Below are 24768 nucleotides of genomic sequence, written 5' to 3' on the forward strand. Positions count from 1 at the left end.
TCAGAGGGCTATGGAGAGGTCTATGCTCGGGGTTTCTTATGCTCAGGGTTTTTCTGCGAGATAGAATCAGTAATGATGATATCCGCAGTAGAACTAAGGTTACCGACATAGCCCGAAGAATTGCGAAACTGAAGTGGCAGTGGGCGAGGCTCATTGCTCCTAGGACTGATGGCCGATGGGGTCAGAAGGTTCTCGAATGTCGTTCGCGAGCTGTCGGTAGGCCTCCATCAAGATGGATAAAGTTACCGTTAAGGAATTATCAATTTTTGTCGAATGAATAAATAAGATTTGGTGTGAAGATAGTTTGAGATTGAGACCCTAAAAACAACAAAGAATAGATTTTATTCCGGAAAATTGTACAGCTCCCGTGGGCGAGCGTTAAACGAATTATTCGCAGACGAAGTCAGGACACAGCAGAGCTTACAAAAACCCACTAAACCGCACTGTTAGAAATCGTATCAACTTAAAATTAACTGCATTCTTCATATTTTGGAAGGATTAAATTGAAATGGTATTTTTTTTTAGTTCTTTCTAATTAGAAGTGCGGAATATTTACATTTTTTGAGCAACCTATCTATATGAGGTACAGTCACCAGCATTAATATCTGCCACAGCGGAGCGTCCTTCCGGCCCTAGAAAGAGAGTTGTATCAGATATTTATGCACGCTTGTTGTGTCAGATATTGGTGCTGGTGACTGTACCTACTACAATTAAAAGACAATAACAGTAAGAATCAAAACGATACTGCGGTGAAAATTGTCTTCTCAAAGGGATAAATGACGTAAATTCATACATAGTCCAACCCATCTGCTATAATTATCACTCAGGTTTGTTTCTTCTTGAAGAAGTGCAAAAATAAAACTTCCAAAAATTAACGCGATTTAAAGGTTGTCTTTAAAAAACTGGCCAAGAGCGTGTCGGAAACGCCCGAAAAAGGGTTCCGTAGCCATTACGAAAAAAATAAGTAACTAATTTTTTTCTAAGGATTTCGTATTTTGTTTGGAATATTCCAAATTTAGGTATATTTTATACCTTAGGCTGCTATTTATTCTTAAACTACTAATAATTTTCACTTTTTTTTTTAAACAGATGCTCTGGGGAGGCTATAGACTGGCTAAATAATTTAGATTTAGTTTTATAAGAAACGCAGGACTTGTATCTTTGAAAGGCCGTACGATAATAATAATAATAATAATAATACTAATAATTTTCAAGAAAACTCAACCGTTATAGTTTTCCTTGTAAGTTTGATATACTTTACTACTATCCTAAATTATTTCATTTTTCCATCCACCGGTTTAGATTTTAAAGGGGGGGGGGATGCTCGATTTTAATGAAAATTGAGCACTTTAAAGTTAAACATTTTGCAAACAAAGCAATGAAACGAAAAATCGTTTTAGCAACCCCCTAATGATTTTAAAAGATCTATCCAACGATACCTCATACTACGTTGGATGAGAAAAAAAAATACCCCCACTTTACGTCTATGGGAGGTGCTCTAAAAAAATTGTTTTTGAATTTTTTATTGTACCATTTTGTCGACATAGTTTACTCGTGCAAAATTACAGCTTTCTAACACTGATAGTCCCTAATCAAAGCCACGGACGGACAGACAGACAGACAGACATGTCGAAACTATAAGGGTTCCGTTTTTGCCATTTTGGCTACGGAACCCTAAAAAGGTGTTGCTAAATATAAGGTAAAGGGTTAAATGAAATAAATACTCATAAATTTGTTTTTTTTTTAAACTTAAATTCTTTATTGACTAAAGGATAATAAATTTTTCATAATGGCTAAAGTTAAAAACTATAAAAAGAAGACACCATCTAAGAGGCCCTCCTCCTAAATTTGTTGACAACATTTTGAATACAACAACTTAAGAATAGTTAAGTAGGTAACTTATACGTGGTAGCACTTGTTTACATAATAAGTCTTTTGGATTATTTATTCCTATAATAAATAAAGATAATTCATTAATTGTGCAATGTTGTTATGACAATCATAACAACAACACAGCCGTTTTAATGAATTATACAGGAGCTGCAAGAACCAAATTAAACTCCAATTCAATAGAATCTGACAATCCTGTAGACCCTTCCAGCCTACTAATATAAACACCGGGCTGCCTAAGGCTTTATGATGTGACTATTATTCTGTTTTGATTCCTTTTAGATGATAATTGCAACAACAGGGACATATATTATCAAATTTGCCCACGATAGGGTGTCTTTTAAATATGTAGAAAATTGACAGATTCTATTGAATTGTACTTTAAAATGTACGTTGGTACGTTTGTGCGGATATTAAGGATATATTTCAGAACTATCGTGTAGAATCCTATAAGTTAGGTTAGTTTTACAAAAATCCTGAAGCATATACAGATAAAGCCGTGGTGGCCTAGTGGTTTGACCTATCGCCTCTCAAGCAGAGGGCGTGGGTTCAAACCCCGGCTCGCACCTCTGAGTTTTTCTAAATTCATGTGCGGAATTACATTTGAAATTTACCACGAGCTTTGCGGTGAAGGAAAAACATCGCGAGGAAACCTGCACAACCTGCGAAGCAATTCAATGGTGCGTGTGAAGTTCCCAATCCGCACTGGGCCCGCGTGGGAACTATGGCCCAAGCCCTCTTGTTCTGAGAGGAGGCCTGTGCCCAGCAGTGGGACGTATATAGGCTGGGATGATACAGATTAAAAAAAACGTTTTCTCCATATGAAAAAGTATCATTTGGTAAAACATTTTTGGTGAAAAAATAGAGAACTACGTTGGTGACCGAAGACTAGTTTTTTCATTTCCCTGACTTATCACGCGAGGGAATTAACATAAATCTGTGGTAGTGTAGTCGCAGGAACAGTAAGTTTTCTTATATTGCTTTCTCTGTCTTTTCTGATGTAGACTCTGAAACAATTAAGATAGTTGTTTAACCCTGACATATATTCATATTTATATAATCATCATCATCACTGTTCTCTAATGCTTGCAGTCACGGAGTCATCACCGTTCACCGCGTGTGTCCGTGCGATAAGATGGTAAAGCCGATACTGCCGGACCACGTGCAGCCGTTCTGTCTGCAGTTCAGGGAGGTGCCTTTGAGAACAGGTGCTTCTACTTTTTGCACCGTTTCAAAAAGCACGTTAGTCAATTAGTCATTCCAGCGTCGATGTATTTCGTCAGAATAGGTATACTGCTTAAGTGGCTAAATAAGAAACAAACAAGCTGAGATATGTGGTGCATAGGGGAAATTCGTGTCTGTACCGTTGACCAGCAGTGGTGTAGCGGTATAGCACGCGATACGGAATACCGAGGACCTGGCTTCGATTCCCAGTGCTGGTCTTATTTTTCTGGTTTTTCTGTGCATCTTCAGTTTGTATTTTCAATTTAGGTTTTACGGGATGACCGTAAAAGTAAAAATTTGGAATTGAAATAAAAATAAAAAAAGATTCCAAAAAAACAATCTTAGCATAGGTATAATTAGGTAACAAACAAAACAAGAGATCAAACTAAGATGTGCCAAGTATATAAGATAGAAAATGTTAATTGTTAATTAAAATGATCAAATTAAAAACAGCGTTATAAACGTATTAAATAAAATTTTATTTGCTACACAACTCGGGATATTTGGTATCAGGATTTATTTCTTCATTTATACTATTATTAGTGGCAATCCACATCTCTTTGAGAATTATCAATGATTATATACATCGTCACATTAATTTTTAGGGTTCCGTAGCAAAAATGGTTTGTCAGCCGGTAGCGATTGCGTGTTGAATAGTCAGAAAAGTCTTTTACCTGTCGCATTTTCTATAGATTCCTTCTCTATGCTTTCGTTCCATGACTGTCGTTCGCTCGTGCCAAATATGAGGAACAAGGTGTTGCCCACTATGTAGATGAAAGAAGCGAGGTAGAACACCTTCCGCCATTCGCCTGCGTCAGTCTAAAACAAAAAGTAAATTTAGGGGCTGTTTCACCATTCATTGATTAGTGTTAAGTGACGGTTAAATGTGATGCTGTCTCTATTTGTTTTGTTCGAATAGACAAAGACGGCATCACATTTAACCGTCACTTAACACTAATCAATGGATGGTGAAACAGGCCCTTAGTTTTGTTTGGCAGTAACTAAGGGTTATCATATCACTTGGCGAAAATACAATTTTTACTAAGACTTTTAAATAATAAATAAGTTCTAAAATTGTGTAAATTTGTTGGTCAGTATGAACAAACATACAAGTTTCTTAATTCTCGAGGCTCACCGAAGACGGCTGGCAGTATTAAGAGCGTTTATACCTGCAGAGCTGGCAACGTTGCATATTTGTTAATTTTTCTCGATTATTCTATAAAAAAATAATAAAAATTAAAATTGTGGTCTGATAGAGCTGACCTTAATATATAAGTTAATGTGTCTATTCCAATAATTATTCGTGATAGACTTTTATATTCTTTAAAAAAGAACAAATGTTTATTAATATTTATTGCAGTAGACACATTAACTTATAAGTACTTATACCTAGTGCCATCCAGGAAGACGCGTGATTTTGTCAAAATGACATTGTAATGAACCACGGCACGCGTCATCGTGAATGACTCTACGTAGGTATATATTAAGAACAGTTCTGTCAGACCACATTTTTAATTTTCATTCAATTTTTATGGAACAATCGAGAATAACTAACAAAATTGCAACGTTGCCAGCTCAGCAGATAAATACACAATACGAGTAATATGTTACTTGTATTGTGGTATAAACGCTCTTAAGCCAACGCTAGCTGGCGCGAGTTCACGCCTGCGGGCGCGGGTGCAGGCACCATCAGCCAAATAAGTGGTCTGGTCTATCAATTTTTAAACAAGTTCCTATCAAATGAATATGTCGCTAAAGTCGAACTTTCAAGTTGACAGACACGTCTATTGGCATTATTGTTTTATGACATACAAGCGATTATCAACTTAGGGTGGTAGACCACATATTTGGCTGATGGTACAATCCGTTGCATGTTGCAGTTCCCGCTCCTCATACTATTTACTAATAGGCGTCAAATCGCGTCAGTTAGCGTAGGCCCTAATAGCAATCCTATTACGGTCTTCCTACTTATAGATTTGTACAAAGAAAATGCCTAGTTTACTTATGTGATTATTGCTCAACATATTCTAACAGGAGTCAAGCACATTATTAGTATTTTTAACCCCCGACGCAAAAAGAGGGGTATTATAAGTTTGACCGTTTGATTGTTTTTGTTTGAAAGCAGGTTTTTCTAGCGATGGTTCTTAGATATGTCTCATCAAAATCGGTTCAGCCGTTTTGAGATATTGAACTTTGAAGTGACAGAGTCGGGGGTTTTCAACTTTTTGTTGGTTATTAAAGCATACATATTTTAATAAGAGGAGATGGGGTGAAACTTGCGAGAAAAAAAGCTTTGAGTAATTTCTAGTGCAATGCAAGATTGTCTTTTGTTGCACCTTTGCACTGAAGATGATATTGATAAATGTTGTCTTGGACATAACAAAATAAGTCACCTTAGAAGATTCTTTACACTAATTTTGCAAATACATACCTCGTCTTTGATAATGGCTCCAGCAGCCAAGGGTGCGATAATGGATACGAGGTTGGCCAAGCCGTTGGTGACACCCATCATGGTACCGGCGAAGTTGGGAGACATGTCCAAATGCACCAGCTGGAAAAAAAGTTACCACTGTGAGTACCTCGCTACTTTGTATCATAGAGTACTTCCTCACCGCTAAAATTGACAACTAGTGATTCTATTTTTGAGAGGACGTTCTTTTATATTTGTTTCTTCAAAACTCCCTCATTTATGAACCGATTTAAAATAAAATGGTGTTCTTCATCGTTAAAATGTGAAAATATTTGGTAGCTAAACATTTTCCAGTTGAAAATGGTATAGCTGCGCTCACTGGTAATTTAACTAACCATGAAACCGGTGTAGTGACCAGCGTTGAGACCGACCACGATGGAGAGTAGCGCCACCGCTAAGGTGATGTTACCGGCAGGTACGTATGCGAGTCCAATCAGGGATATAGCTGGTCCGAAATGACCTGAAATTATCAAAAATACAAACTGAGACATGGATGCATAGAAAAACCATAAAAAGAGACCAGCACTGGGAATCGAACCCAGGTCCTCAGCAATCCGTGCTGCGTGCACCACTACACCACTGCTGGACAGGAATCTAGACAAGAATTTTTCCTATGCATACATATCTCAGGTTGCTTATTTCTACTATGCTACTTAAGCAGCAGCACTAACGACATCTATGTTTCGTGGACAGACGTCACACTCAAAAATGCTGGGTACTCATGTACTATGTATTATAATCGGGTTAGTTTTATTGAACAAGACATCGGCCCTTAGACATACAATATGTCAAGCGTTGTGATAAAAAAGAGAACTTTTATTCGTGAAAAATAAAAAAAAACAAGAATTGCTCGTAAAAAATGTCATAACGTGCAAGTTCACTTGGTTGTAATCCCCAAAACAAAAAACACTATGATCTTTTTGCGTATTACCATCGCATCAGATTACTGACTCTGTGTTAATAGGTACGTAAAAAAAGTCACAAGTGTAGTATTACGCCCCAAGGGCATAATGGTTTTATACATTTAATGGTTTTATACTACTTAGGTCTACCAAATTACTTCCTTACGTCGGAAAAGTTTAAAGAAAAAAAAGGTTACGCTGTAAAATTTAGTACCTATTAGACTTAGTAAAAAAGTAATACAAATTTTTTTGGACCAAAAAAAGGAGAAAAAAAAACAAATAATACATACGCTCGCACACACACATCTCACAAACTTAATAATTACCCTGGATACCCTGAATAATTTGAATGTTGTTATTACCAATACTGTTGCTTATCTTTCGAGCAACAGAAGTGCTCATCCAACCCTTAGCAAGGACGAAGTCTGAAATGAAGCCGACTGGGAAGCTCAGGAGATACATTGCGATGTAAGGAAGCGCTGACATAACTCCGTTCTAAAAATAAATAAATAAAATAGCTTAGTTAACGTTTCATATTCATATTCATATTCATTTATTGCGATCATGTTCATTTGTACAATTATTGTAGACCTTAAAGTAAACATGCGAGTAGGTACATGATACCCTGTTAGAGCACTGCAATTTTCTTACATTCTAAATTGTTTATTAAATTTAAATTGTTTGATACATTATTATTATTTGAATTGAGCGAAGGAAAACAATGATTAATGATAATTAGAAAAATATAAATTAAAACTTCATCCGCGTATTTAATTTCCGCGTGCGAACTATGGCCCAAACCCTCTCATTCTGAGGGGAGGCCTGTGCCCTGCAGTGGGACGTATATAGGCTGGGATGATGATGATGAAAATTTCATTGTTAACAAAATGTCAGCGTTTAAAATTGTATAAATTGTCAATAGTACATAGTATAGTTCGCAATATTAAATTTAAAAGCGACATAAAATGAAAAAAATATATTATCAATGTCAACATACAAACAAATCAATTATAACTAAAAATCATTCATTACATATTATGTCAGTTATAAAAAATCGATAAAATCTGCATTACCTACCTACTATAATTTGTCATTTAAATAATCATTTACATATTCGTTTATATTATATCCGTGTAAATTGTATTAATGTTACTATTGTCTTGAATTATTTATAGTATGTAATTAAAGTTTCTTCAACGTCGTAACTTCATTTTGCTGCATTTGGAGTTAAAATTAATAAGTACCTACTTTAAAATTGATTTGTTTATTTTTACTATTAACTCAAACTCAAACTCTTTATTGCATTAAATGTTGTATGAAGGTTCAACTTTTACCCTGTTAGGTTGCAGTAATATACAAATAATATTAACTACATTCTTTAAAATTAAAATTAAGCATTTTCAAAATAAAAATTTATATAACAACAATAATCATATAACCTTACTTCATCATGCCCTCCCACCAATATAAATTAAATTGTATTACATATTACATTACATGGGAACTATGGCCCAAGCCCTCTTGTTCTGAGAGGAGGCCTGTGCCCAGCAGTGGGACGTATATAGGTTGGGATGGATGGATTAGATTATATAAAATTTCTTTAAACTGCATTAAATTAAATTTTATAACATTAGTTAGTTCAAAAGTCGGGCAGGACCCATTTAAATCATGACGCTCAAAAATTCTTACCTAATGGGTCCCGACTGTTGAACTTTAAGTTAGCTACTTAACAAAGTTCTAGCCCACTAGGTTTGTTTTCTTCTTTTTAGTATTTTTTAAGGCAGTCGGGTTTTTTTATTTTTTTTATTTATTGTTTAATTCCACACTTTTTTGTGAAAATGGTATATTAAAACGGTTAAAACCTATATATTTTTAGAATGGGCTAATTATTAGCTTTCATTTGATACCCCACTCGATAGGTTTGAATAAAAAACATTTTTTAAAAACTTACAATTTGGCGCCAAAAATCCGCCATTTTGATTTTTTAACAATTAAATGTACCCAGTGTCACTCGCGTCATTAAGACGAATCTAATGACGTATCATTTATCAAAATCGATTAAGCCGTTGAGTAGTTACGAGAGGACATAGGAATAGACATACTTACATACATACATACGCGTCAAACACATAACCCTCCTTCTTCGCAGTCGGGTAAAAAAGCGTTCTCACGCTGGGCTGACCAGATAAAACTCCTAACAAATACTCCTCTCAACTTACGCCAGAGAAGCGATGGCCGGAAGCAGCTGGCGTAGAATGGTTATACGTGCTACGCGACCACGCTTGCTCGGTCAAGAGTATCCGACGAAGAAGATTATACTAACGGCTTTAATGTCCACTCCAAGAACTTGGCTCATGTAACTCGGTATCTCAGTCATCAGGGTCCAGAAGCCCCAGTTTTGGGCGCAGTGCACCAAGATTAGACTCAGGAAAGGAATGGAGGTGAACAAAGACTTCCATGGGGTTGGATATGTCTGCAACAAGGAAATAAAGACACAATGTAGTTCTGTTCTACGATCGTTGTTGAAGCTTTGCTTGTTGACTTAGAATTGTGTGTATTTAATTTGGACCTGTGATGTTCTGGTAATAAATATAAGAAAAATTTAACCATAATGAAGCAATAAATATACAAAGACATTGTTAGATAAGTTAAGTGCAAATATAATGGGCACAGTCCCAGGTAGATCATAAAATGTAATGGACACAGTCCCAGGTAGATCATAAAATGTAATGGACACAGTCCCAGGTAGATCATAAAATATAATGGACACAGTCCCAGGTAGATCATAAAATATAATGGACACAGTCCCAGGTAGATCATAAAATGAAATGGACACAGTCCCAGGTAGACCATAAAATGTTCTTTGTAGTATAATAGCAGTAATCATAAAGGTTTGAAATGATTCACAGCTAATTTCATTAGACATAGACATTTTCTATTAGATCTCTGCTAGTGGTTGCGTCTATGTGCGCTGCTATGGTCAGTTAGGAATGTCAGTTCATATATGTATTACATTTACAAAAAATTGGTGACAATTTTAAAATATATTCATTAAAATGTAAAATACGCTGTCTTAAAGAAAAGGAAAGTGTATGAATACCCAAAATATCCCAAAAATATAAAATATCTTACTTTATGTCCACCAACATGGCCCAAGGAGTTCTGAATGTACAACCGCTCTTCGTCACTGATCATCTTGGAGACTTGCGGCGAGGCAGCGCCGATGAAGGCGTAGATGGCAACCCAGACGATGCCGCAAGTGCCCATGACGTAGAAAATGGACTCCCATCCCCAATAGTCGGCAAGGAATCCTGCTATCATCAGCTGGACAGCAGTTCCAAGTTGTGCACCTACGAGTACATAAAGTTATGAATTATAATTCAATAATAGTAAAAACAGACCAAGTACCTTAGAGTTGGCAGCGAGGTTTACGTACAAAGTGATATGTAGATACATACATAAGTAGATATATTATGAATACTCAGTGTCAGCAGAGCTCTGCTTTTAGCAAAATTGACGCAGTGTGGGGCAATTTTAAGTTAGATATTGATTTAGGCCAACAGGTGTAAAAAATTAACATTTTCAGATTTTTACTATTGATACTATGTAGAACACAGTATTCGATTGAATTGTGTTGTTTTGTACTGTATTGTATGGTGCTGAATACAAGAGCTACTTTCATATCAAATTAGTTTCCAGGACAACTGCAATAGCTTTTGATTTGTATGGAAACTCCTTTTTTAATGACTGTATCTTTTGATGCCGTTGACTTAGGAATTTTATTTCTTTTACAGCTTCAACAAATTGTAAACTTGATTATTTTATATTAGTTTCAGCTTTTGAACTCCACGCGTCCCTTAGAAAAAGATCTTATCACACAAATTGACAGCAAAGGGTTCCTTTTTCCTTTTGAGGTACGGAATAAAGACATAGCAAACGCTACTAAAAACAAAAGAGCACCTCTTTGATGATGATTATGAAGGAACAACAGAAGCATCTGCGTTTGTTCTAAATACCCGTATAATTCTTGGGAGAGCAAAAGCAGTCGTAAAACTTGATCGTATAAATATTATATTACTCGTTGTCAATTGTCATTCTGCGTCACCACGCGTAACGTAATTTGTGAGAATTATGACTTTCCCGGTTATAACAAAACATAAAGTTTTTTACGAGCATACTTGTCATTGTAATCACTTATCTTGATACACTTGAGTTTTAAAACGGGTCATACTTTGGTTTGGTTTTGGTTCAAGAGTATTAATTTGTTTGGTTCCGTTTTGGCCTCTATGTTGAAAAAGGTTGCCTGGCGTTCTTTTTACCTTTTGTGTATTTTTCTCTCGGTGAATCGGTTTTCTGTTAATTTGCTATTTTATCTATCATGCATCAAGTACAGTATAAATTTCATCACTAAACAATGTTTTTGTAGGAGCATAATAGTACATTACTGCAGAGGCCGCGAAATATGGGATTGCCGGCTGAATAGTTATCTCGTTAAAATTCGTCCAGGCATAGACTTCTGTTTTAGTGGGTTTTATTTATTTTATTGACTATCTATGGCATATTGCCAATTAATCTCTTATTTGACTATATTAAATCAGGTATTTATTATAATAAACAAGGATAAATCAGTTAATAAGGTACCTTCTTTTCTTAATAAATAAAATCATCTCAAGATTTGGTGGCAAAAACTTTAACTTGAATAAGATTTATTTTACCTATTCTGTTTTTAGTATTTGTTTTTATAGCGGCCACAGTTTTTTTTATTCGACCGGATGGCAAACGAGCAAGTGGGTCTCCTGATGGTAAGAGATCACCACCGCCTATAAACATCTGCAACACCAGGGGTATTGCAGATACGTTGCCAACCCAGAGGCCTAAGATGGGATACCTCAAGTGCCAGTAATTTCACCGGCTGTCTTACTCTCCACGCCGAAATACAACAGTGCAAGCACTGCTGCTTCACGGCAGGATTAGCGAGCAAGATGGTGATAGCAATCCGGGCGGACCTTGCACTAGGTCCTACCACCTACATAATCAGTGAAAATTTCAACTATCTAACTATCACGGTTTATAAGATAGGTACAGCTTGGAGACAGACGGAGAGATGGACAGTGAAGTCTTAGTAATACATATCACGTTACAACGTTACACGGGTAAAAACGGAAAATATGGTAAATTTCGTTCGTATTCAAAATATTAAAATCATTATTCAGTTTACTCGTAACAAACTTAACATTGAAAATACAAACTGAAATACAGATGCACAGAAAAACAGAAAAATAAGACCATCACTGGGAATCGATCCCAGGTCCTCGGTAATCCGTACCGCGTGCTATACCGCTACACCACTGATGGTCCACCACTGATGGCTGAGGACCTGGGTTCGATTCCCAGTGATGGTCTTATTTTTCTGTTTTTCTGTGCATCTGTATTTCAGTTTGTATTTTCAATTTCAGTTTTACGGGATGACCGTAAAAGTAAAAATTTGGAATTGAAATAAAAAATACAAAAAGATTCCAAAAAAAAAAAAAAAAACAATCTTAAACTTAACGTTACCTACAAGCAACTCATTTAAAAATCTTACCTGCGTAAATGAGAGTTCCCAATCGACTTTTCTCTTCTAAAGGTGCCCATTTTCCTATAAGATTGTGCATGCATGGGTATATGAACCCTTGAGACAGACCTTGTAGCACTCTACATGCACATACTGCTTGCCAGCCACCCTAGATCGAATCAAAATATTCAATGGTTAATCGAAAGCATTTCATCTATTCTGATCATCTAAGACTTATCATATTTCCAATTAAATAATGCACTCTAAACGTATAGTTTTCTTTCTGCTATATCAGTTGTTTTGTCATGATAAGTAGTAAAAAAAAAATATCTGTTTATCGGTCAATATTTTATGGAATTTATTGTTAAAGATACCATTAACGCGACAGACATTACCATTTTCATATCTCTAAAAGATACTGTGATGGATGATGACTTAATGCTAGAGAGATTTCTGTTGATTGTGATAAGAGTAAAGATTGTTTGCTAAGTTAACAATCTCGAGTTGTAGATGCACATGATGAAGTAAACCGAAAAAATCAATGCACAGGAAAATCGATAAGGAAAAACCTAAGGCATGTTAGCATGATTTTCATCATTAAATCAGATAAGATTCTTGAGTGCTGTAAGAAGTTCTCGTGAAACGAAAATGATTTTCTGACGGTAATAATCGTAGAATAGGTATCTCGGATGAAATATGCTGCTCGCATTAACGTTTAGTTTAAGAGTCTGAATGTTAAATACACAGTGTAAAAGACAAACTATCAAAATTATTGATGATACCAATTAACAAGAGAAGAGTTTAAAGGTAAAAATATGCATCGCTTGTTAACTTTTAGTAATACGAGTACGTCTGTGATATCTTGAATTTCAAACTTACGGGACAGATTGTAACCATAAAAGAAGTCAAGAAAAAAAAAAATTTTTGGACCTATTTATAAAAATAAGAAGTTGATCTCATCGCAATTCTTTCTGCTTCTCGGACAAATAATAGGCATTACTGCAAAAATGTATTATACAAAAGAAGATATTTTTAGAGTTGTAACAGTTCTGTTGATTTGTTAAGATACAGGTTTTTACCTAGTTAATGGGACAGAATGTTGACCTTTTCTATGACCCAGTTGTACCTTTAATAGACTTAAACTCATATGAATGTAAATTACTGTTTTTTGTACAATAAATCATCATTATTATATTATTATTATTGTAATGTGATTTTGCAAAAGATCCAAATGAAAATTAACCTAATGGCCACTTACATAAGTAGCAGCTGTAGGCAGGACCAGAGAGACTACGGAATTAACACTGATGCTGATGAGGACGAGGGTGCTGCCGCCGATCCTTTCAGCGAGGAGCCCGCCGGGCACTTGCAGGATGACGTAGCCCCAGAAAAACGACGAGAGGATTACGCTTTGGATCTGCATGCTCCAGTTGAACGTCTAAAAAAGAATCAGGTTTTAAATATTTACCCTTATGACCAATTAATGAAGTAAGTAATGTAATCGTTGGACATCTAAACTGTGTATACATATCATCATCATCATCAGCCTATAGCAGTCCACTGCTGGATATAGGCCTCCCCCAAAGAGCCACATTGCGCCCTGTCCTCGGCAACACGCATCCAGCTTCTACCAGCAGCCTTTCGCAAATCGTCACTCCACCTGGCCGGAGGGCGCCCTACACTACGTTTGCCAAGACGCGCTCTCCACTCAAGAATTTGTTTACTCCAGCGGTTGTCGGTTCTTCGACAGCTATGACCAGCCCACTGCCACTTCAACTTGCTAATTCTCTAAGCTATGTCGATGACCTTAGTGTACATATAAGAGGGGGAAAACAAGCCTGCGGGTCACCTGATGACACAGGTTTGTTGCCGGTCCTTGAGAGACTTGATAGGCTCGTTTTTGGGGTTCCGTAGCTCAAAAGGAAAAAATGGAATCGTTATAGGATCACTTTTTTTTCCGTCTGTCTGTCTGTTAAGACCCTTTTTCTCAGGAACGCGTGGAGGTATTAAGCTGAAATTTATATTAAATATTCGTCTACTGTCCCTTGGAGCTGTGAAAAAATCAAACTTCTAAGCCAACGCAATCAAAAGATACAGCCGTTTATGCTGCAAATTTTCGACACTCGCAAGGGAATCAAAACCTACATGGTACTTCTCGTGAACACAGAATCTTGTAACTTGGTACGAAGCAACAAGAAAAAATGCGAAAAGCATAGAGTTTTAGTTAGATCATATTATGATTTAATTTGTAAGGAACCCTCGGTGCGCGAGTATGACACACTAGGCCGGTTTTTTTAAAGATTCCTGAGCTACTTATATATCACTCCGAAAACACTGTCCCAGGAAGCTGGTTCCATAATTTTTGTCTTGCGTGGAAAAAAGTTTCGTTTAAAGCGAACGGTGCAAGATTGCCAAAAATCATCAGGGTGGTGAAGATGAAAATGATTGAAGGCTGCGCAAAGTACGAATGTGAAGCCTAGGGCAGGCAACAACCCGAACAATGAGGGCTACCGCGTGTCTCCGAAATGTCAAATATCACTGTATTTGGGTGAGCTACGCGGGTTTATTTATAATTAGAATAATTTTGAAATTAATTACGGCAAATATGCGTTACGAGGCAATGAATGTCTGTGTTTTGAGACAGTTCTGTCTTTCGGAAACCTTTGTCCTCCCTTTTTCCGAACAAAACGGGACTACGCAACACAGTGGCAAGCTCAATACGTTACGGTTTATGTTACGGTTTTAAGGTATTCAATACGATTTAAATGTATATTTTGTTTTCACGTCCGTAACAACAAACTAACCACTATACTTCAGGCAGGACCTTTGTCTACACTGGCGCCAACTGGTGAGCGCGAAAACTGTAGCCCTCATTCATTTGAGCACTCCCCATGGCATTTGCGAACCAAAATGCAGAACATGATCGGGAGTGAATAAAACCAACTGGCTCTCCCCCAGGGGCGTTGCGCTCAGGTTACGGAATACTAATTTATTTATTTATTTTTGTGTGTATGTTTGTATGTGGGTATGTATGTCCATTTCTTTGGTGGATGCAGCCTAAACGGCTGGACAAATTTATATGAGATATCTTTGGATTCGTCACAACTGTCAGAGTGACATAGGCGATATAATATTACAATATTGCGTATAAAGCGTCAGCGTAAAAAAATAGCGTCAGCAAAGAATTTAAAAAAACAGAAAGGTTTACATGCTTTTGTAGAAACATCATAATCATGAGCAATATCCAACACAACGTACCATCGCTATATTTTTAATAAATAGTCAACACGAAGAACATTTGAAAATGTATGATGTTAGGTTTCTCCGTTAACTATGCTTAGGTCACGTCCGTCGAAGCCCTCAATAATAACAGACCCTATATAACGAAGTGCAAAATTTGAACTTCGTATCTTTCCGTCGGAAATTCGTCGAAGAACTAAAGTCACTGACATAGCTGGAAAAATATGCAAATTGAAGTGGCAACGGGCAGGCCACATCGCACGAAGAACAAATAACCGTTGGGGTAGAAGTCCTCGAGTGGCGACCACGAACCGGAAGACGAAGCGTTGGCAGGCCTCCCACCAGGTGGACTGACGACATCGTGAGAGTGGCGGGAAACCGGTGGATGCAAGTGGCGAGTTTTCGTTCATTGTGGCGTTCTAAGGGGCTTTTGTCCAGCAGTGGACGTCTTCCGGCTGATGATGATGATGATGATGATCTTGCCGTCCCGCTGACGATAATATTATTTAAAACGAGAGTGAGGGGGTCGGTATGATACGATCTGCGATTTTAGAATTTCGTAGTAGCCCCCAGTCTCGATGTCTGCACAACGTGTTTGTTTATTTGTCATTCCGAATAGAGCTGGAATGGAATTGCGTGATAGCAAATACACTCTGGCCCAGTTCGCTCCGTTTCGACTTGAAATACGGACAAACATACAAAACACACACTTTCGCCTTTATCAAAAATCAAAATAAATTATTTTCGGATAACTGTATTGTTACTAGTGTTTGTGTAGGTATACAATGTTCTTATGACACTATGGTAGTAAGTAGATAAGATTACAAGATTTATAACATTAGTATGGATATAGACAAAAAACGAAAATCTTTCATCATGCTCAGTGATTGTTTTGGATAATTTGTAGGTCATATAGGATGGACAACAGATGGCCGTTGGGGGCAAAAGTTTCTCGAATAGAGACCGTGGATCGGCAAGCGCAGCGTAGGACGTCCACCAACGCGGTGGACGGATGACCTGGTTAAAGGCGCGGGTTCAAGATGGATGCAGGCCGCTTCCAAACGAAGCAAGTGGAACTCTATGGGTTCACTAAAGAGTCTATAAGGGAGGTCTATTTCCCACAGTAGACGCACTATGGCTGATATGAGAATGATAACATTGATAACCTAACGTCCAAGTCTTTTTGATTTATAAACATCAAACTTTATGTCATTTAAGATAGAGTTTGATTTAAAATTACAACAAGTCCTTTTTAAAGGACTCTGGGCGTTAGGAGGAATACGATGATGAATATCAAAAAAAGTGAAAGTTTGTATATAATAATATACACCAATAGGTATATACCTTTAATAAACCAAAATTTATAGAGTACTTTCCGTTAATAATTTCAATATTTTGCAAATAAACACTAGAAGTAAACACTGTTATTGTATTAAAAATCTATACACATTAAAAAACTTGTTTGCTGCTTTTTAGGGTTCCGGAGCCAAAATGGCAAAAACGGAACCCTTATAGTTTCACCATGTCTGTCTGTCTGTCTGTCTGTATGTCTGTCTGTCTGTCTGTCTGTCTGTCTGTCTGTCTGTCCGTCCGCGGCTTTTCTCAGGGACTATCAATGCTAGAAAGCTGTAATTTTGCACGAATATGTATGTAAACTATGCCGAAAAAATGGTATAGTAAAAATTTAAATAAAAATTTTTTTTAGTGTACCTGCCATAGACGTAAAGTCGGGGTGATTTTTTTTTTCTCATCCAACCTTGTAGTGTGGGGTATTGTTGGATAGGTATTTTAAAATCATTAGGAGGTTGCTAACACGATTTTTCGATTGAGTGATCTGTGCAAATTTTCATTAAAATCAAACGTAACGGCTAAGTTTGCTTGAGAATTATTAGTTGTTTAAGGGTAAATAGCAGCCTAAGGTATAAAATATACCTAAACTTGGAAGATTCCGTATAAAATACGAAACCCTTAGAAAAATAAACTTATTTTTTTCGTAGTGGCTACGGAACCTTATTTGGGGCGTGTCCGACACGCTCGTGGTCGGTTTTTTAATTTATACAGAACCAGAAGTTTAACACACTTATCGGGTTTTAGTAAAAACTTTTTACCTACCGCTTGCTCCAAAAATGATCTTTGTTGATAACAGTCGTTATCACCTAAAATCTTACTACTCAGTAAGCGTGCTTTCGGACATCAATCTAATTGAAATGATGATAAGAAAGGATAAGATGATTGACACATCGAAGAGGTTGAAGTCACGACACCTTCTTGTTACGCGCCGATAGTCTTCTGATTTATCCGTCATGATTTCAATATCAGAGCTAATTATTAGGTATACCTACTTACCATCCGATATGGAAGCAAGTAAAATGAATTAAATTATTCTTTCCTTGTATTTTTTTCTTTATTTTATACTGTAGTTTTTGGTTTCCGTAGCCAAAATGGCAAAAACGGAACTCTTATAGCGTCTGCCTGTCTGTCCGTCCGCGGCTTTGCTCAGGGACTATGAATGCTAGGAAGCTATAATTTTGCACGAATATAATATGTAAACTATGCCGACAAAATGGTATAATAAAAAAATAAAAATATTTTTTTTAGATGTAAAGTGGGGTGATTTTTAGGGTTCCGGAGCCAAAATGGCAAAAACGGAACCCTTATAGATTCGCCATGTCTGTCTGTCCGTCCGTGCGCGGCTTTGCTCAGGGACTATCAATGCTAGAAAGCTGTAATTTTGCACGGATATATATCCGTGTTTACTTCTAGTGTTTATTTGCAAAATATTGAAATTATTAACGGAAAGTACTCTATAAATTTTGGTTTATTAAAGGTATATACCTATTGGTGTATATTATTATATATACTAACTTTTACTTCTTTAATATTCATCATCGTATTTTTCCTAACGCCCAGAGTCCTTTAAAAAGGACTTGTTGTAATTTTAAATCAAACTCTATCCTTAAATGACATAAAGTTTGATGTTTATAAATCAAAAATTTGAAGATTATCATTCTCATATCAGCCATTAGTGCGTCTACTGTGGGAAATAGACCTCCCTTATAGACTTTTTAGTAAACCCATAGAATTCCAGTTGATTCGTTCGGAAGCGGCCTGCATCCACCGTGAACCCGCGGCTTTACTCAGACATACATGGCATAGTTCCGGCATAGTTTATATATATATATATATACTATACTATATATACTATATATATATAAACTATACCGGTAATATGGTACAATAAAAAAAAAAAAAAAAGTTTTTACGGTACCTCCCATAGACGTAAAGTGGGGGTGATTTTTTTTTCTTATCCAACCCTATAGTTTGAGGTATCGTTGGATAGGTCTTTTAAAACCATTACAGGTTTGCAAAGACGATTTTTCGATTCAGTGGTTTGTTTGCAAAAAAATCAACTTGAAAGTGCTAATTTTCATTAAAATCGAGTCTCCCCCCCCTCTAAAATCTAAATCGGTGGGTGGAAAAAATAAAAAAAATTCAGGATGGTAGTAAATATATCAAACTTTCAAGGAAAACTATAACGGCTTAGTTTTCTTGAGAATTATTAGTAGTTTAAGTGTAAATAGCAGCCTAAGGTATAAATATACCTAAACTTGGAAGATTCCGTATAGTTAAAATACGAAATCCTTAGAAAAATATTACTTAATTTTTTCGTAATGGCTACGGAACCCTATCACCACACCGGTCACCGGTCTTGGCCGGGTTTTTTACTTCTTTATCTTCTTCTTAGCTTCATTGGAAAGTATTTTACCAAATCCAGCAATGATCAATAATACTCACATTATCGTAGGATGGATCTGTCATGGCCACAATAGCCATACTCATGTTGACTCGCAAGCTGAAAGCCAGCATCAGGGCAAAAAACAGAAGCACGCATTGCACGTGCCTGATGCCAAACACCGCTTCTGTGGAGTTGAGAGACATTCGTTAATCATCAGTCAAGAAGCACTTTTAGTGGAGTTAAGTTCAGTCACAAGCCACGTGATCGTTAAAGCACTTACCACTGTTTTAGAAGCGTTTAATAGGTACTAATCTGGTTTGTTGAAAACAGTATTTTTGAATATACTTTTCTCAATTTTTTTACCGTCAGTATGTATTATTATTAGAATCTACCGAGTGTGGCTTGTAATACGAGCAAAAAATTAAAACCTAGATCGTCCTCGTCAAACTAAACAACAATAATGGAGTCTTTGAATTTTCCTATTTTCATACAAATTAAATACTGCTATCGGTACGCCACCATCCTAGGGGTTAGTATCATTTTGTCTAAAAAGTTGCTGGTCTAAGTAGCAAGTGGTCTAAGAAGCAACTGGTCTAAGTAGCAAGTGGTATAAAAAGCAACTGGTCCTCCTAACCTATTTTTATAGAAACTTGAAAAAACATAGATTTGGTTAGGTTAGAGTTGCATCAAGGTATGAAGCGCCTCAGCCACGCGGAATAGGAGCTCCGCGAAGTGGAGCTCCGTCAATTTTGAGTCAAGGAATTTTAGACCACTTGATACTTAGACAAGTTGCTACTTAGACCAGTTGCTTCTTGGACCACTTGCTACTCAGACCAATTGCTAATTTGCTACGTAGACCAGCTGCTTTCTAGACGAAATGATACTAACCCCCCGCCCGCCCGGGTTAACTGACGTCGCCTGTCACGCTACAAACATCAAGCAGTTTGCTTTACATTGCTTCTTCGAATAAACTTAAAAGTGTAAAAAAAAACTCATATTACAGGCCACACCCGGCACATAGCAGCGAGACTAACGCAAACTATTATGTCCATCAATTGTATTAAAATTGTTAGCGTCTTAGTTTTAGTTAGGACCGAATATTAGACTTTACATGTAACTTTGCACGCATAATCCATAAAATATATGGCTTGCAATTGAAATCCCGGGATTATATCGAGAATTACATCGCGCATTATACCAACGTCGATGGGTGCGAAGTCGGCTCTCATCATCCCAGCCTATATACGTCCCACTGCTGGGCACAGGCCTCCTCTCAGAACAAGAGGGCTTGGGCCATAGTTCCCACGCGGTCCCAGTGCGGATTGGGAACTTCGCACGAACCATTGAATCGCTTCGCAGGTTTGTGCAGGTTTCCTCACGATGTTTTCCTTCACCGCAAAGCTCGTGGTAAATTTCAAATGAAATTTCGCACATGAATTTCGAAAAACTCAGAGGTGCGAGCCAGGGTTCGAACCCACGAACCTCTGCTTGAGAGGCGATAGGTCAAACCACTAGGCACCACGGCTTCTACCTAAAACTAAGTCGGCTCTACCTAAAACTAAAACGCTAAATGTTAATGAACCTAATAATTTACGTAAGTCCCGCAGCTTCACTTGGTTAGTACATAAGTTACTCAAAGGTTAGTAAATAACTAATGATGTGGCACAATCATAATTGAAATATAGCTATTAGCGAAGGTTTTCCGTTTAGAAATAAGTTAAGTTATCTTCTTTTTCCTCATGGTTGTGGAATGAAAACAACGCACCAAGGTCACACGAGTATTTGATAACGAGATTGAACGGCATACTTAGGTTTTAATGCATTTTACGTCGTTATTAGTGCTGTTCGCCTGGTAATTAGATTCTTAAATTCCAAATCATTCTCCATTTAAAATAGATACTTAGACAGCATTTCCACTAGAGATGTGTGGGGATGCAATGCGAGGAATGGGTTTGTTGTGGAGCAATAGAGACGCTTCGGTTTATTTAATTAAATATGCGTGTCTACTCGTAAAGGTGAGTTTCCACCGGCGAGGCGAGACGAGACGAGGCTAGAATTGAAATTTGTATGGCAACGACAACCGAAACCGAAGATGCGCGAGGAGAGGTTTGAAATTTTCCTTACAAATTTCAATTTTTGCCTCATCGAAAATACAAACTGAGACATGTATGCACAGAAAAACCAGAAAAAGAGACCAGCTCTGGGAATCGAACCCAGGTCCTCAGCAATCCGTGCTGCATGCTAATAACCCCTACACTACCGCTGGACAGGAATCTAGACACGATTCTTTCCTATGCATACATGTCTCAGGTTTCTTATTTCTACTACGCTACTTAAGCAGCTGCACTAGCGACATCTATGTTTCGTCGAGAGACGTCACATTTTTTCAGAACTAACCGCTTCCTCAGACAAGAGATGTCGCTACTAAGCAATAAAATTATTATTGGTTTTTGGAGTATTTTTGTATTTTTTATTTCAACTCCAAATTGGTTACTTTTACGGGTAGGTATCCCGTGAAACCATAATAATATCGAAAATACAAACTGCACACAGCATACAGTTTTTATACAGTTTGTATTTTCGATATAGTTTCACGGGATACCCGTAAAAGTAACAAATTTGGTGTTGAAATAAAAAAATACAAAAAGACTCCAAAAATACAATCATAATTTTCGCCTCGCCTCGTCTCGTCTCGCCTCGCCGGCGGAAAATCACCTTCACGGTAGTTTCATATTCAAAACCTCTATTTTCCTTGGTCACGTCATAAACGAGTAAGAACAACTTTACGAATTTCACCCATGTTTTACTTTCGTTAGAAGGTTTAATTTGTACCCATAACGACGAGGAAAATTAAAAAAGTTGCGCAGAAAATTATAAAATTAAAGAAAATTTAACGAATTTATAAATTATGACGCAGTATTGAAGTTTTGAACGCGGGTGTTGTATGCAATTTTAGTGAAATTCAACATGTATTTTTTGGAATTCCCACGGGTATTTTTGAATTTCAATTCTATTTCTAGACCTTATGGTTTACGATTGTGAAAATGCAGGTTAAGGCTAGTGTAGAAAAAAATCTAAATGTGTAACGGGTATATTATCTACTCACTTGGCTTTTTAACTTCCCGCTCGGGCACCCCCATGTTTTTTTTTAAACTATTTAGTTATTTTAGTGACTAGAACAATAATCGATTTATTCTTATTTTAATTTAAAGTGCGCAGGAGTTGTTTACTCCACGCCGTGAGTAAAGCAACTATTATTTTTTATTGCCTTCTATTGATCATAGATTACTACAAAACAGAGGATACAAACTGTTTAATCTGATTCCATCTTTCTGATAATCTTGACATGACAACCTATGACCATCATAACAAAATATAAGTTGCAATCAGGATTTCTTTAAAGTGCTGATGTCGGATAAGACTTATCGGGTCTTGTTATATTACTAGGCGAACTCAGCTTCTCTGCTGGGCACAATGTTCAGGCACTAGTCTCGCGGCCAGCGAGTAGCGAGAAATAGATGATGATTTAGTATGAAAATTCCATCTCTTTTGTCGCCGAGCAACATATTTTTCACACTAAAAAACACTGCTTTTCACTACTCGCTGGCAGTGCTTTTTTGCAATAGGTATGTAGCATTTATTGTCATTGAGTTTTTACATAAGAATAAAAAGAAAGAAAGAAAGAAAGAAAATACATTTATTTAACGCCATAAAAAACAAACATAGGAACAAACATAGAACAAATAAAGACATACATGACGCTAAACAGGTCCCCACTCAGCATAATGCCACGGCAAGCCGTGGCGCTGATTAAACAAAAACACATAAAATTTAATTAAAATTAAATTTGTAGATTTATTAAATTTATGTATTACTTTGCTGTATACATTGTGTTGAACATGATGCTTCCTTCCTGATGATGTTTTCCTATTTGCATAAATTTAAAACTATTACATATTTTTTAATAATACGAGTTTTGTTTGTAATGGACTTTTTGCTAACTCTTCTTCTATTTTTATCTGTATACACGTAATAAATTAACAGTATTTACAAGTACATTTAATAAATTTTAATTTAATAGTAGTTTTAGTCCTACGGATATTTTGTATTTTCTTTATATAGTAGCTTAATACCTAATTATTTTACATACTTAGGGTTCTACTTACTCACATCATTAAAGTACATAGATGACATGAATATAAAGAATAAATATTTGTGTACCAATAAATATTTCGTAGTTATTTATATTCAAATTATTACCATGATAACTCACTCTTTACTCGAACGGTTAATAATATGTCTTATTCTAAGTTGATGGAATCGACTCTTAATGTGCCTAAGAAGGATATTAATTTTGCTCCGACTCCGAAGGAAATTCCATAATATGAGGACATTTTTTTTAATTCGACGGGATGGTAAGAAATCACCACCGCCCATAAACATCTGCAACACCAGGGGTATTGCAGATGCGCTCCAACCTAGAAGCCTAAGATGGGATACCTCAAGTGCCAGTCATTTCACCGGCTGTCTTACTCTCTACGCCGAAACACAACAGTGCAAGCACTGCTACTTCACGACAGGATTAGCAAGCAAGATGGTGGTAGCAATCCGGGCGGACCTTGCACAAGGTCCTACCACCAGCATTGAGAACTCACTAAATGTAATCATGATCTATATAGAATCTATATATGCATCTATCGTTTATCTATATTATAACAAACATTAAAAAGTTAATGGAATTTGTACCCTTCTACTTTTTTTGAAGTCGGACAAAAATGTTACAAAGATACAATTAAAAGTGAATCATCTGCATGCTATGTTTTTCCGTTGCCGCTTCTGTCGCTATCAAAGTCAAGGACATTTGCATCGAACGAGGTTTCAGTTTTTCTTGGAATGACACAAAAACTTGTATTGGGTCTGACAGTTTTTCACTATTGTGTTGACATATATTTAGATTTCTCAAACATGCTCGGAAATGTATGCGTTAATGCCACGAAATGGAGACATGAAGTTTCTCATTTATGGCTCCTTACTACCTCGCTACATAACTTCTTGGCCTAGGCCATGAAGTATGTATGAAAATCCATTATTGTCCGCTGCTCTAACTTTTTAATTTTGCTTACTAACATTAAACTGACAAAGGAAAAATTACGAACAGCCAACCAACACTACTCTGTAAGCATTTGCGATACTGCGATGCGATGCGAAGCGATGCGAAGCGATGAGTGCGATGCGATGCGATGCGATGCGAAGCGATGCGAAGCTAAGCGATACGAAGCGATGCGAAGCGATGCGAAGCGATGCGAAGCGATGCGAAGCGATGCGAAGCGATGCGAAGCGATGCGAAGCGATGCGAAGCGATGCGAAGCGATGCGAAGCTATGCGAAGCTATGCGAAGCTATGCGAAGCTATGCGAAGCTATGCGAAGCGATGCGATGCGATGCGATGCGAAGCGAAGCGATGCGATGCGATGCGAAGCGATGCGATGCGATGCGAAGCGATGCGATGCGATGCGATGCGATGCGATGCGATGCGATGCGAAGCCAAGCTATGCGAATGGAAGCGATGCGATGCGATGCGAAGCGATGCGAAGCGATGCGATGCGATGCGATGCGATGCGATGCGATGCGATGCGATGCGAAGCGATGCACTGCGATGCGATGCGATGCGATGCGATGCGATGCGATGGATGGATGGATGGATGGATGGATGGATGGATGAAATATTTCCTCACATTGTTTGAGAAAAGCAC

The 24768-nt window shown here is 37.1% G+C and overlaps 1 protein-coding gene across 1 annotated transcript; it reads right to left on the bottom strand.

Annotated features, from left to right (window-relative positions):
- Positions 1-2539: 2539 nt before the first annotated feature.
- Positions 2540-22255, bottom strand: LOC141436990 (putative inorganic phosphate cotransporter). Its single transcript, XM_074100148.1, has 11 exons — positions 22123-22255; positions 19076-19200; positions 13299-13478; positions 12071-12209; positions 9619-9836; positions 8810-8959; positions 6849-6981; positions 5920-6044; positions 5546-5665; positions 3789-3933; positions 2540-2897 (listed from the first exon to the last, which is right to left on the bottom strand). Exons 1-11 carry the CDS (start codon positions 22154-22156, stop codon positions 2863-2865), a joined length of 1404 nt encoding a protein of 467 aa, XP_073956249.1. The 5' UTR covers positions 22157-22255; the 3' UTR covers positions 2540-2862.
- Positions 22256-24768: the final 2513 nt, after the last annotated feature.

The sequence above is a fragment of the Choristoneura fumiferana genome, chromosome 17 (assembly GCF_025370935.1).
Source record: "Choristoneura fumiferana chromosome 17, NRCan_CFum_1, whole genome shotgun sequence".
Lineage (NCBI taxonomy): Eukaryota > Metazoa > Arthropoda > Insecta > Lepidoptera > Tortricidae > Choristoneura > Choristoneura fumiferana.

Bases quoted from the DNA above. Each gene is read 5' to 3' on its own strand.
- LOC141436990 (XM_074100148.1), bottom strand. From the start codon at position 22,156: ATGGGGGTGCCCGAGCGGGAAGTTAAAAAGCCAA. The intron at 13,479-19,075 runs GTGAGTATTATT...ATTCTTTTTTAG, and splicing joins CAGATCCATCCTACGATAAT to ACGTTCAACTGGAGCATGCA. The intron at 9,837-12,070 runs GTAAGATTTTTA...ATGTACTCGTAG, and splicing joins GGGAACTCTCATTTACGCAG to GTGCACAACTTGGAACTGCT.